The sequence below is a fragment of the Ochlerotatus camptorhynchus genome, unplaced genomic scaffold (assembly GCF_037179485.1).
Source record: "Ochlerotatus camptorhynchus isolate MF236.1 unplaced genomic scaffold, CSIRO-AGI_Acam_v1.1 ptg000155l, whole genome shotgun sequence".
In the NCBI taxonomy this organism is placed as follows: Eukaryota; Metazoa; Arthropoda; class Insecta; order Diptera; family Culicidae; genus Ochlerotatus; species Ochlerotatus camptorhynchus.
The window spans coordinates 777,260-789,755 of NW_027040645.1; the positions used below are offsets into that span (position 1 = coordinate 777,260).

Genomic DNA, 12,496 nt, shown 5'->3' on the forward strand with positions numbered 1-12,496 from the left:
CATAAAGAGCTTCATGTCGTCTGCATATACAAGCAATTTTATTTTTTTAAGTATGTAGGAAATGTCGTTTATGTACAAAATAAAAAGAAGTGGGCCTAAATGAGAACCCTGGGGTACCCCAGAGGTGACTGAAATTGGTTCTGAAAGTTTATTTTGAAAGCGAACTATTTGTTTACGATGTGTTAGGTATGATTGAAGCCAATTCAAAAGTCCAGGCTCCATTCCTATTTTCTGCAATTTGAGGATTAATAATGGTATGTCGATGCGGTCAAATGCTTTACTGAAGTCGGTGTATAGCGCTTCAACGTGCTTGCCACTGTCCAACGCTTTAATAATGAAAGATACATATTCTAGAAGATTAGAGGTAGTTGAGCGACCTTTAAAAAAGCCGTGCTGTTTACTTGTAATTAGATTTTTCACCTGCTGAAAAATATTGCCGTTTACGATTGCTTCAAAAAGTTTTGGAATGCAAGAAATAATAGCAATTCCACGATAATTTCGAATGTCTGATTTTGCACCTGATTTGAAAATAGGTACCAAATAAGATGATTTCCAAATTTCAGGGAATTTTCCATTTTTCAGAGACATGTTGAAAAGACGCTCTAGAGGAAATGCGAGTTCTTCAGAAAGGTTTTTCAAAAATATGGGTGCGATGCCGTCAGGTCCAGACCCATTCGACGCGTTTAAGTTTTTTAGTGCATTGAGGACTTCATGTTGAGAAAGTTGGCTGACAGAGATGTTTTTAGAAATTTCAGGAATGAATGCAAAGAAATCGCGGTCACGATCTTCTTCGGAAAATGTGGTGTATACTTCTTGGAAGAAATTTGCAAAGAGACTGCAAATTTCAGAAGAATTCTCACCTACATTTGCATCCAAATTCATTCGCGAAGGAAAATTGCTGCTTTTTAATTTCGTGTTTACATAATTAAAAAAGTTCTTAGGACATGATTTGACTTCATTTTCGACTTTGCGGTTATAGTCCTCATATGCAGAGTTGGTGGCTGTATTTAATTGGTTGCATAAGTTGTGATAGTTTCGCAAATTGGTTTCAGTTTTTTCTTTTTTGTATAGTTTATGAGCTTTCTGTTTTTTATTCTTCAAATTTTTCAGTTGTGGATTGAACCATGCGGGTAGTTTATTGTTTTGTGTTCGTCTTCTTTTTTTTGATGGTACAGTTTCTAAGATTAGGTTTTGTAGAATTAAGTGAAATTTTTCTACTTCAGTATCGACATTTCCTTCAATACTTATTAAATTTTGCCAATTTATTGTACATAGTCTACGTTTGGCTTCTTCGTAATTTGCTTTATGGTATTCCGGCACTTCCTCGTATTCCCAGTCGCTGGAGGAGGAAGAATTTTGTACGAAGATTGAGTATTCAATTGCTGTGTGAAACACTTCATTTTTCCATAAAGGTGCTAATGATGTATCCACACAGAAGTCTTCAGTACAATTTGTAAATAAAAGGTCTAAATATGAGTTTTGTTGATTTTTTACATGGTTTATTTGATTAAGACCAAAATAAGATATTTTGTCGAATAATAATTGTAATGCTTCGTCTTCACCTACGACCGGGAGTAAAAATGATTCATTTTCAATGTCTGTAATAAAGTCTGCGTTTCGTTGATTGAAGTCGCCATAAATATGCAGTTTTACTTCTGGTTCCATATTTGACATTATAGTTTCAACAATTTGAAAAAATAGTTCAAAAGACTGCTTGTGGGCATGTTTAGGTGGAAAATACACAGAAGAAAAAATGTGTATTTCACCGGCAATAAGTGCTTTGACCCAGACATTTTCGAATTCCTTGTGCTTATTTGTTATGATTTCTTCAGAAGTAAAGTCAGCATTGATGGCAATGAGCACTCCACCACCAGACTTTTTATTACAGAGTTGAAAATTCCTGTCGTGCCGGAATACATTAAAATTGTTTCCAAAAATTTCTTCGCTTCTGACGCTTTCGTCCCAGCTTGTTTCAGTTCCAAGAATTATTTGGAAAGAAGAAGATAGAATGTTCTGGTGGATTTCTTTCATTTTGGCTGGGCTTTTCATGCGATTGAAATTTTGGCAATACACCAAAATTTCAGTCGCATTCTGTTGAGGAAGTGAAGAGATTTTTGGAGGGTCAGTATTACTTACATTTTATTAGTTTGGTTTCCCGCGCATTCACTTGAGATTATCTTTTCAATTTTAATCTCAAGCTGAGTAAGTATAGGGGCATGCAGAGCCACGAGGGCCAACGTCCCGCGAGAGGGTGCATAGACACAGCAAATTTATGTCATCAAGGGGAAAACAGAACACATTCGACTTTGGACTACAAACAGCTGAGTGGACATACGAGACGAATAATGCCCTGGATCGGTAAAAACAAAAAAATCATTTTTATGCAAGGTTGCACTTCAAATCTAGGTGGCGCCGGAATGATGGGTTAGAGTCATGGGGTATATGAAATAAATCTTCTTCTTTCCTTTATTTAACGTCGGTCTCTGTTCCGCAATCTAGTGCCAATCACCGACGGACATCGATTGCCACCCATTCAACACACATGGGCCGGGACCAACGGATTTACTTCCCTTCCGAAGGAAGACGTGACCAGAGATTTTTCTGCCTCAGAAAAATCCCACCGACCTCGACTGGGATTGAACCCAGACCCATTGGGGTGTTAGAAAGCAGTCACGCTTACCACTACACCACCGGCGCCGGCTATATGAAATAAATGAAGAAAAGAAAAAGAAAAGATCGGTGAACGGCGGAACATTGCGAAAAAAAAATATGCACACGACGCGCGCAGCTAGGGAGCAAAGAGAATGAGAGTAGAGAGGGTAAGAATGCCCAAAGAATTATGTACGTAGTAAATAGGTTTAGGATAGTATAAAACAGGTTGATTAAATAATAAACGGAGAAGTATTCTCCAACTCGAAAAAAGGTTTCGGTAGTCGCGTAGGTTCGGACGTGAATTATTTCCGACTTCGAAATCCTAGTAGGGAAGGGGAGTAGACTTCAGTAAACACAGATGGACACACAGGCTAATACCGATTCTATCGACATGGGTGAACAGGAAGCATGGAGAAGTCAACTTCCACTTGACGCAGTTTCTGTCTGGTCATGGCTGCTTCAGGAAGTACCTGCATCGCTTCGAACACGCAACGTCACCCCTTTGTCCGGAGTGTGGCAACGTGGACGAAACGCCGAAGCACGTGGTTTTCGACTGCCCAAGATTTGAGGCAGTGCGAGTGGAGATGCCGACCCTCAGCGCGGGAAATGTCGTCAGTGAAACGTGCCGGGATGAGAGGACGTGGAGCGTCGTCAGCAGGGCAGTGACGCAATTTTTTTCGGAACTGCAGCGAAAATGGAGAGATGATAAGCGAGTTAGCAACGCCGGCTAGCTGAGCTAAAGAGAAGTGCTTGAGCACAATTGAGTTCTGCTGTCGTTCTTTCCCACCACCACCGATGCTGCTGATTGATTCCGTTGTCGCTTGGAGGACCTTTCACTGCTGAGTAGTTTCTTGGTTTCAGACTGAAGCTGTTATCTTGCCACTGTCTCGCTACTGTTCCCGCATTGAAAGAGTTTAGTATTAGTTCTTTTCAGGACTAGGCATAGGAAAAGTAGACGAGTGAAGAGCATAGATAGTTCAGTGCATCGTGGCTAGTGATTATTCCTCGAAAGGTCCTCTGTGCCGTTCGAGATTGGAGCTGGTGGATGTCAAGCATCCAGTACCCCGCTGTCCCATCGTAACGTTGGCTGGTGGAGCCAACAGATCTCAAGGCTGCTTTTGACCTGGTTGACCACGCTATATTACTTGCTAAACTTGAGAAGCTCTCCAGGTTTTATCCGGTGGTCTACTCAATCGATTACTTCAATGAAAACCAAGTTTCAACAACTGAGTGAAAAGTTATTTAACAAAAGAACAGTTGGTGTATAAAACTATGCATGCCAAGTATAGTAGAGAGTATTGTTATCACTTGACCATACCGAAGATTTTTATTTCATGTTTATAAAAGAGTTTTTCTACAAAATATAAAATATAACAGTAAGCTTTGAAAAAAAAACTTGCTTTAAAAGCGAGTGAACAATTGATTTTTTTTTATGTTTTATGTTAAAAAATGAAATAATTTCAAAGGAATTACACATGAACGGGGTTATTCTATTTGTTAATTGTTTGCTATTCCGTCTGCCATCCACCGAGAAAAGTCAAAGCATGTCGATAAATAATAGGTACTGCGAATTCTGTACACTGATCTATTCGTTCTACAGGTATGTTCTTGTTTTCATTTTGTTTTGCCAAGATTGTTCTCAACTATCAGTTCATGAAAGATATAATGTAGATTTTGTTAATGATTTGTTTAATTATGAATAAGGGCAAGCGTACCAGTTATGCATATACGTTCTTATTATGGTGTTTCAATTATGGCCTATGGGAACTTCAAAGGCCATAATAGGAACACATCCATAAAAGGAACTTATATTCATAACTAATACACCAGCCTTATGCTTATCGTACATTATACATTATCCATTGTACATTACATCAACTGCCTAACATACATTTCATAACCTGCCTAAACCTTACATTACGCACCAAACTCTCAGTCTTTGTTAGATTTACTATCGAATGGTAACATGTAACGAAACCTACCATGGTACTTGAAACTTGCGACAGATAATTCCGTCATTAGTTTTGCACAACCATATAAAAAAATTAAAACGATCGTTGTGAACTCCATGATCACAAAATGAGAAATCGATGAACCAATTTCTAGCCACGAGCCTTTGTTCTTGATAAGGTAGAAAAAATTCAGGCACATCAAATCACATATGATAAATATCAACAGAAAGAGAGTCTGCGCTTTGACCTGGAATAAAAAGAAAACATTTATAAAAAAATTAGATCTTGCACAGTTATTTATATTTTTTTCTTTTATTAACGTCGGTCTCTGTTCCACAACTGCGTAGGATATTGCACCCATTCAACATGGGCCGGGACCAACGGCTTTACTTCCCTTCCGAAGGAAGACGTGACCAGAGATTTTTATACCTCAGAAAAATCCCACCGACCTCGGCTGGGATTGAACTCAGACTCATTGGAGTGATAATGCAATCACGCTTACCACTACACCACCGGTGCCAACTGCTTCCACACTTGAAATAAGAATTTAAAAAAACCTACTCAACACACATGTTGGACAACAGTTTATATAACATTTGTATGACTGATTCAAGTTGAATAACAGTTTACTTCACATAATTCCATGAATTTGCGTAACTTGGGTAGTTAATGCTAGATTTTAAGAGATTTTTCAAACATCTCGCATAGCTGGTAAACAACTACGTTACGTAATGTTTGTTGTATAGTATAAACTAAATCAAGAGGATAGTTAACGCGCTGGTTAAAATAAAGATAATGTTTGTTTTATTTATATCTTCGCCTTTGAACGTATATGAACATTTTGTATATGCACATTTTAAGCAAATACCTTATATAAACATTAAACCAAACGCGCCAGCCAGTGTGTTACGTCAATAACAGGTGAAACATTCAGAGAGCTGTTACCTCACCTGAAGAAACGAGTCTGGATTAGGGCTGGGGATAATATGAACTTTAATTTTTTAGTGGTAATCTAACTGCTGCCTGTAATTTGTTGTAATATTATATAAGAATATAGGTATAATACCCGTTAAAAAAAAACTATAAAAAAATATATCCCATATAAATGTGGACCAGTCTAATCCACAGTGATCAATAAGTTTAGTTTTATGTGATACACCTCATGGCACCTATAGTATAACGTTGAAATGTTTATTTTTAAACTGGTATCATAAACAAAAGGATTATTTTTAGTGCACGAGACTAATACGGCACGAAATGCACAATAGAATACAACATAATTAGTACAAACTAACTGTTCCAATACGAGGACGAGGATAACCTTGAATTGTTAAAACTCACTAAGAATATTAAGGGGTTAAGTCACTGTAGTTGGTTCAAAAGATGGATTATTTTTGGTCTTAAATGATAGTTTGGCGTCTAAAGAATACGGGACAATTGGTTTTATACCCGGGAACACTTTCTTTCGCATTAATTGGGGTGGAGACTAGGACCTTCGCGCTCCCGGCATGAAATTTATCTTTAATCGCGTTTTTCTCGAAACCATGTTTTTCAAGTCGGGCAGAAACGACAGTCATATTTCTAATTGATTAATCGACCTGCTATTTTTGTAGCTTGTTCTAGATATCACCAAAAAAAATCACGAAATTGGCCCTTTTTTCAGCTTATATACTGGCCTAATCCCTTAAGCAGAGCCACGTCAATTAACAATGTTACGAGCGGCTTCTTTACAAAAACAAGCATTATAAGAAAGTAGACAATATGGACCTAACTTACCTTTATGATGATCTGCAGCGACCTCAAGACACAAACTGATATTAAAATTGGAACCAAAAGCTTGAATACAATAAGTCCAGTCATGAGGAAGGGTGAGAATGTTGACACAAGCAATCGTACCCAGTTTGGATCAAATGAACTGACCGTGGCTATGTTTCCAGTGCCAAAAAATGAAACTAACATATACAATACCTACAGAACAATTATGATTTATGAAATAATTATTTAAAAATTGGATAGGATAAACTTTTACTCACAAACGTTATTGAACGCCGAAAATCATCAAAATCGACAGGTTTGAATGTTTTCAGTCTACTAGAGAAAAACAGTTTCGATATCTGTAATGTTAGAAGAGTAAAATTAAGTTACATTAAATATATGTCATCACACTGATATTATGCGTAGACCTTGACAGTACCTGTTCTTTTTGATTGAAGATTTCATTTTCCGATTGTAGCCAAATGAATAAACTGATGGAAAATACCATTAAAAATAATGGTTCATACGAAAGTGATAGCATCAGGAATGGCCCAGATAAATTGACAATTATGGCAGTGAGCCGCGACGTTATTGAAACTGTTGTTAATAATGGTACAATTAGTGACGCAGCTGGAAATAAGAACAATTAGCTTATTTTATCAACCGTATAATGATTTGAAACATTAATTAAGATGCAACACAATTATATGTTGTGATGTGCATTATTATTATAACTATGAAGTTAAATTCAGTCCGGTTTTAAAGAATTAAAAAAAGAGGTACGACCGTAGATTTGACGTAGGATAACGTGCTCGGTATCAACATTCGGCGACTGTGTTAAGGAAACCACTTTTTCCCATCACGGAAACGTCTCGTTTTCTGATGACATGCACTTTCGTGCACAAAACGCACGGATTTTTTGGTTAATTCAATAGATAATAACAAAAAGCGACAATTGATTCGAGGAATTTCCATTCACGAGATATTTGCGATCAATCATATAAATTCGAGTTTTTTTTTTGTTGATTTCTATCATCCTGGAGGAAACATTACCTTAATTCGAAGTGTGTTTAATTTACAAGGTCATGTGGTATTCGGTCATTGCGATAATTTTTATGTACCACTATAATACTGCTACGCATTTGGGTACATTATCAAAGAGCTTTGGGGTGATGTGACTGGCACTACATGGCGAGCGAACGTTCAATGAAAATTAACTCTTAAGGCTAGCGAGCTGTATGTTGTTTGGAACGAGGGTGACGCGCTTGGCATAGATGGCCCACGACGAGCAACTAAATCTGATCAGTGGTTGAGGGCAGCCTTGATAGCTAGCTGCTTGCGGGGAGACTTTTGTTGTGCGCTAGAGAACACCACCACTCACCTGACCTCATCTGATTGAATAAACACCGTTCGGTGAGACCGGATTGAATTCAATTTTAAAATCTGTGTTAGGGAAAGCGCTTTTCGCAGGCAATCGGTGATGATTTTAATTATAATTATCATAGCAACAGTTGCTCATTCGTGCAATTTTCAATAATGATATTTTGAAAAATGATAGTCTTTATTTTAACAGATCCGTAGAAAAATATCCTATCGATTGGTGTATAAAGAATTAAAATACATCAATTCTGAATCAAAATCAGACCATTTTCATAACGCCACCGACTTTGGTTTTGAAATTGCACCCCAATTTAGCCTTAAAAATACATGGTATGTTAGATTTAAACAAATGTGAACTGACATCCGATTGATGACCTTGATAAATGTCCAGAAAATACTCTTTAAAAAATTTATGGTGGTCTTGAAAAGGACCGTTTTGTCGTAATGCTGAGGGTGTTAAACACAGATGATACAGATTAGGCTGCTCTAGTAACCAACAAGCCCGTTAATCGCCCTTTTTGCTATATAAGGCTGCTATACAACTGATATAAAGTTCGGAAACCCTATATTTACCTTATATTGCAAAAAGGGCGATTACCGGGTAGTTAGCGGGCTCGGTGAATGAACGCTCACGTGGGCTGCAGCTCTCTGCTTGCGGGCAACCTTTCGTTGTGTACTGGAGAACAATATACAACGCCACGCGCCGAAAGCACTGCTGCTGCTGCTGATGATGATGACGACCAACCGGACACCACCACACATGGTGATTGAATAAGTACCGTTCAGTGAGACCAGATGAAATTCGATTTTGTAATCTGTGTTAGGGAAACCGCGTTTTGCAGGCAATCGGTGATAATTTTGATCATCATTGCAACAGTTGGACATTTGTGTAAGATTCAATAGTTACATATTGAAAATCAATAAATTGTTCATTATAGCTGATTCGTAGAAAAAAATCCAATCGATTGCCTTTTTGTTTCTCCCACACCGCACCCTACCTATCGACTCATCAACTCAAGAACCGGGGACCAACGGCTTTACTTCCTTTCCGAAGGAAGGCGTGGATCAGAGATGTTATGCCTCAGAACATCCCAGCGGTGCCAACTGAGATTGAGCCCAGGCCTGCTGCCACTACACCACCACCAAACACTTATAATCGATTGTCTTGTTTAGAATTAAAATCCATCCGCTATTGACAGAGCTATATGTGGTCAAAACCTGATCACTTTTTGTAATGCGGTTGATTTTGTTTTTTTTTTCAAATTACACCCCAATATGTTGCCGAATGACGTAATCCTACGTCAAAAACGTTATTTCCATCAATAAGTAACATAACAAGCAATCCATAAGATATAACAAAAATGAAGGAGAGAGGGGAGATAATTTTTCACAAATACTCGTGACATGCAATGGATGCTCCATCAGAGCTTGCTCATTTATAAATTTATTGGGAGGAGTGCAGCATGACCATTTCCTCTATGTTATATAGTATATCATGGTTCCATGATTTAAGAAATCTTACCAATGAATGCCCATGACATAGCCTGGTTCAACCAGCTTAAAACCATTCCAGTTTCAATGATATGAATTGAAACTAGTGTGTTAAGTGCCAGCCCCACGCAAACGATGAATTGAATCCAGCGATAAAATGCGTTCTCTTGAGATTTTCCAGTGATTATAATATTTCCAATCGTCCATAATAGGGTGCTAATTATCCTGAAAAAATACGATATCAATTAGATTATATGAAATTTTAAAACCACCCGGTAAACTTACAGCAGAAAAGGATGGTTTGAGTCTTTTTCCACAACTGGTAACATGGGAAAAACAGCCAATATGATGTTGCTCAAAATTATGGAGAATAATAAAATCGTATGTTTATCTCTTTGGCGCCTCAAATGATACGTCAAATATAATGCGTTCACAACTAAAAAAATACTGAGAACGCTGCGTTGAAAGAAAGCCACCACCTGAAAACAAAATTCACATTAAATATAAACAAGTAAGGATAAGCTAGAAGTACGATCGCCTTGTTTTACGCTCCATTATTTTGAAATTTATCCCGTTTTTCTTGCTTAGTGATTCTTGGCATAGTTCCCTGCTGATTAATTATCCGAAAGTGAGTTTTTCTGAGAAGATAGTGCGATTTTCGGCATTATCGGACGAAAAGATTTATCTTTGCGTTTGGTAATTCGCAAACCAATTTGCACATCTGGTCGCACATACCTGCTCACGTATCATCATCATCGAGTGTGAGCACCCGTCTCTACATCTACATCGTTCATTCATCATCGTGTGCACACAAGATGGGAAATGACAGGTGGGCAGGAACTCACGGTCTCCCAGTGTTGGTGAGTTCTTTGCCGTTAATGTTCACGAAAAGTTCACTATTTTGCCATACAGAAATTCAAAACAAAAATTTTTATCTGCGGATTTGGACTGTTTTTGACCTGTTTCGTACGGCCGAAAGGTGTATGCTGGTCACAAATGCCGTGCCAAACTGATTTCCTACTCAATTAATCAATCTTTGATGTGAATTTCGCTAATAAACACGAGGAGCATTTCTTATAGCAAACTTGCCATAACAAAATGGGCATGGTTCATTTTAGTAAACAAACTAACACTTTTTCCGACTGTGGCACCTCTCTTACTCGCCTGGGTGTGTACAGCTAAGTGCCGAGCCTCATTCAAGCACACCACACGAAGATCGCCCTCGTACGCGCATCAAAGATTTTCCACGCTGTGCTTCTATTGTGTAAACATCCGAACATATAACGCTCGGTTACTACCAGTTACTACTAGTTGAGACTTACTGAACAGTCCGTAACTGGCGACCAGCGCTTCCTGAAGGCGCGTCTAAGGGACCCGAAAATTATGGACATTGTTCGGACCTACCTCTCCTTCCTGCATGACCAGCCATCATCAACATGTATTCGCGGAATCACCAAAACCAGTGCTATTCTAATGCTAGCAGCTGAAGGACTACCAAAAGACAGAAATCTCCTGCACGAAATTTTCCTGGACGTCCATGAAGAACTTGAAATTACTCGAAACGACGCCTTGGCAGACCTGCAATCCTACCGTACATTCCTGTCCAGTGAACGCACGCAACGGCTACAATCTACTAGGGAGGCCGCCCTCAAATTTTACAATCCTGTAAATTTTCAACGCCGCTGACGCACCTTGAGGAAGACTCATTATTTCTATATAACGATGCTCGGCATGAGACTGAGGTAACTAATAATAACAATGACCATACTTTATCAACCGACGTATTTCCAACAATTTCTTCACACAGACAGAATGCGACTGAAATTTTGATTTACTGTCAAAATTTCAATCGCATGAAAAGCCCAGCTAAAATGAAGGAAATTTATCAACATTTATTATGCTCATCCTTTTCGGTCATTTTGGCAACTGAAACAAGCTGGGATGAAAGCGTAAAAAGTGAAGAAATCTTTGGAAATGCCTTTAATGTATTCAGAGACGACAGAAATTTTCATGCAACACAGAAGAAGTCAGGTGGTGGAGTTCTTATAGCTCTTTCGGCCAATTTTAACTCAGAAATTATCTTTACACCAAAATTTACAGAATTTGAGCATATTTGGGTGAAATCACACATAGCCGGTGAAACGCACGTGTTCGCCTCAGTGTATTTTCCACCAGACCATGCTCATAAAAGCACTTATGAAGCCTTCTTCCAAAGTGCTGAACAAATTCTATCTGACCTTCCTCGTGAGGTTAAAGTTCACATCTATGGAGACTTTAATCAACGCCATGCTGACTTCATTCTGGACTCTGAAAATGAATGTATCTTACTCCCAGTCGTTGGGGATAATGAAACATTGCAGTTCATTTTTGACAAAACTGCTAATTTATGACTGAACCAAATTAACCACATCAAAAACCAACAAAATTGCTATTTGGACTTTTTACTAACGAATATTTATGAAGATTTCTGTGTGATCGAATCATTAAATCCACTGTGGAAAAATGAAGCGTTTCACACAGCAATCGAATATTCTTTATTTATGCATGAAAACCAAAGACCCAACGACTGCGAATACGAAGAAGTCTTTGAATACAAATTAGCAGACAACGAAAAAATAAAATTTAAATTAAACAGTGTCAATTGGCAATTAATTTTAAGGAATGTAGGAAATGTCGAAATTGGTATAGACGTGCTCTACAAAATTTTAACAGAAATAATTTCGGAAGAAATACCTTTGAAGAAAAAAAGACGTAACAGAAACACACAAAATCCAGTCTGGTTTAACAGACAAATAAAAAACTTGAAAAATCGGAAGCAAAAAGCACATAAAATTTATAAAAAACACAATAGTAGTAATAATTTATTAATTTATTTGGATCTATGCGATCAACTGAATTTAGCTATCAGTACTGCATTTGAAGAATATAATGCAAAAAATGAACTTATTCCTGTTCAATTTAGTATCAGCAGTGTAATTAAACAATTATTACAGAAACAAACATTAAAAACAAAACCAAAAAACAATAAACATAAAGTTAGTCAAACTTACAATTTAAGAATAATATTCTTAAAGAAAACATAGGGGAAATGGCTCTAATGTTGGCCGATTGATCTAAGATTGGGCCCATCGCTAAAAATCTGCTGTTTATTAATTTTATTTAGATTAACGCGTCATTGGGACGGAACTAATGGATATTTTTGGTCGCTGTTTAAAATTTAGTCGATTGCTGAATTTATGTATGGGCCCAAATTAGGGGCATTCAAG

General features: G+C 37.7%; 1 protein-coding gene across 1 annotated transcript in view; it reads right to left on the bottom strand.

The window, feature by feature from the left end:
* Positions 1-249: 249 nt before the first annotated feature.
* PIG-N (Phosphatidylinositol glycan anchor biosynthesis class N) overlaps positions 250-12,496 on the bottom strand; it is a gene marked incomplete at its 5' end in the record, with an annotated part of 33,658 nt that continues 21,411 nt past the window's right edge. The window contains 6 exons of the mRNA XM_065222043.1: positions 250-4,851; positions 6,381-6,572; positions 6,638-6,718; positions 6,799-6,989; positions 9,262-9,455; positions 9,516-9,709. Coding sequence (XP_065078115.1) covers positions 4,585-4,851; positions 6,381-6,572; positions 6,638-6,718; positions 6,799-6,989; positions 9,262-9,455; positions 9,516-9,709 — 1,119 coding nt within the window. The remainder of the gene's footprint in view (positions 4,852-6,380; positions 6,573-6,637; positions 6,719-6,798; positions 6,990-9,261; positions 9,456-9,515; positions 9,710-12,496) is intronic.